We start from the raw sequence: 1,283 nt of genomic DNA on the forward strand, positions 1-1,283 counted from the left end.
ACATTTCCAGCCACAAAGTGCAAAAGGCAGCTGGTGCCATTGAAGAGAAGAATGGGGTGTTTGAGCAAGAGCAGATTCTGCTCAGCAGGGATTCCATCAGCCCCAGGGACTGATTTTTATTGAAGGTAACCCAGAGTGGGACTCTCTCCACCCCCAGATGGTTCCCAGCTCCTCAGGCTCAGAGAACTCTGGCATCCCTGTGACTGTGGAGTGAGAACAGGATTTTTATGCTTTCCCACTCCTTGAACTGAACATTTTTTCAGCAGAAAATGAACCTCCTTGAGCCTGCTGGGCCCCAGATGCTCCAAAACTTTTGGAGAGGCAAAAGGAGTGCTGGAAAGCAAATTCCAGCCAAGCTGAAACGGCTCATTACCACAGCACTAATTGTTTTCTTTACCCCATTAGTCTGGGTTTATTCTGCTGGCTGAAAGAGAAATAATCCCACAATGGGTTGGGTTGGAACAGATCATAAAGATCATTATTATGATCAATATTATTATATTATTCCAACCTTCCACTAGCCCAGGTGCTCCAACTCCCATCCAACCTGGCCTTGGGAAGGAAATACTCAGGTTGTGTCCATGGTTGTTATTTACCTTTGTCTGGAAGATTTTATTTTAAATTACAAATTTCACTTTTTTTTTCTTTTTTTGTTTCAAATTGCAGAAAAATTCAACTTTTCATCATTTTCAATTTACAAAGATTTCCAATTCCTTTCAAGGCTTTTCCTTGCAGCTCTGGCAGGATGATGGGGATGCAGCTGGGAACACCCCCTGTGGTACCCGAGGTGTTTTTGTCACTGGGGAGCCAAGGCCACAGCCCCAGCTGTCCCCTGGGGTGGCACCTGGCAGTGGCAGCCTCACCTGTGGGCCCCAGCCATGGCACGGGTACAGGATTGCTGTGTGGTTCTCCTGTGGGCCCTGGTCCAGACACACGTCCTTGGCCTTGTTGTTCCTCAGCTGCCGGGGAAAAAGGCAGAGTTAAGGGAAAAAAGGGCAGAGTTAAGGGAAAAAAGGGCAGAGTTAAGGGAAAAAGGGGCAGAGTTATGGCATAAAAAGGGGAAGAGTTAAGGAATAAAAGGGACAGAGTTATGGCACAAAAAGGGGCAGAGTTAAGGGAAAAAAGAGCAGAGTTAAGGGAAAAAAGGGCAGAGTTAAGGGAAAAAAGGGGCAGAGTAATGGCATAAAAAGGGGCAGAATTATGGCATAAAAAGGGCAGAGTTATGGCATAAAAAGGGGAAGAGTTATGGCATAAAAAGGGGAAGAGTTAAGGAATAAAAGGGG

General features: G+C 46.0%; 1 protein-coding gene across 1 annotated transcript in view; it reads right to left on the reverse strand.

The window, feature by feature from the left end:
- Positions 1 to 1,283, reverse strand: part of GALNT17 (polypeptide N-acetylgalactosaminyltransferase 17) — a 137,251-nt gene that overhangs the window by 14,708 nt on the left and 121,260 nt on the right. Inside the window, exon 9 of the mRNA XM_015646930.3 lies at positions 864 to 959. Coding sequence (XP_015502416.1) covers positions 864 to 959 — 96 coding nt within the window. The remainder of the gene's footprint in view (positions 1 to 863; positions 960 to 1,283) is intronic.

Source organism: Parus major, chromosome 19 (assembly GCF_001522545.3).
Source record: "Parus major isolate Abel chromosome 19, Parus_major1.1, whole genome shotgun sequence".
NCBI classification, from domain to species: domain Eukaryota; kingdom Metazoa; phylum Chordata; class Aves; order Passeriformes; family Paridae; genus Parus; species Parus major.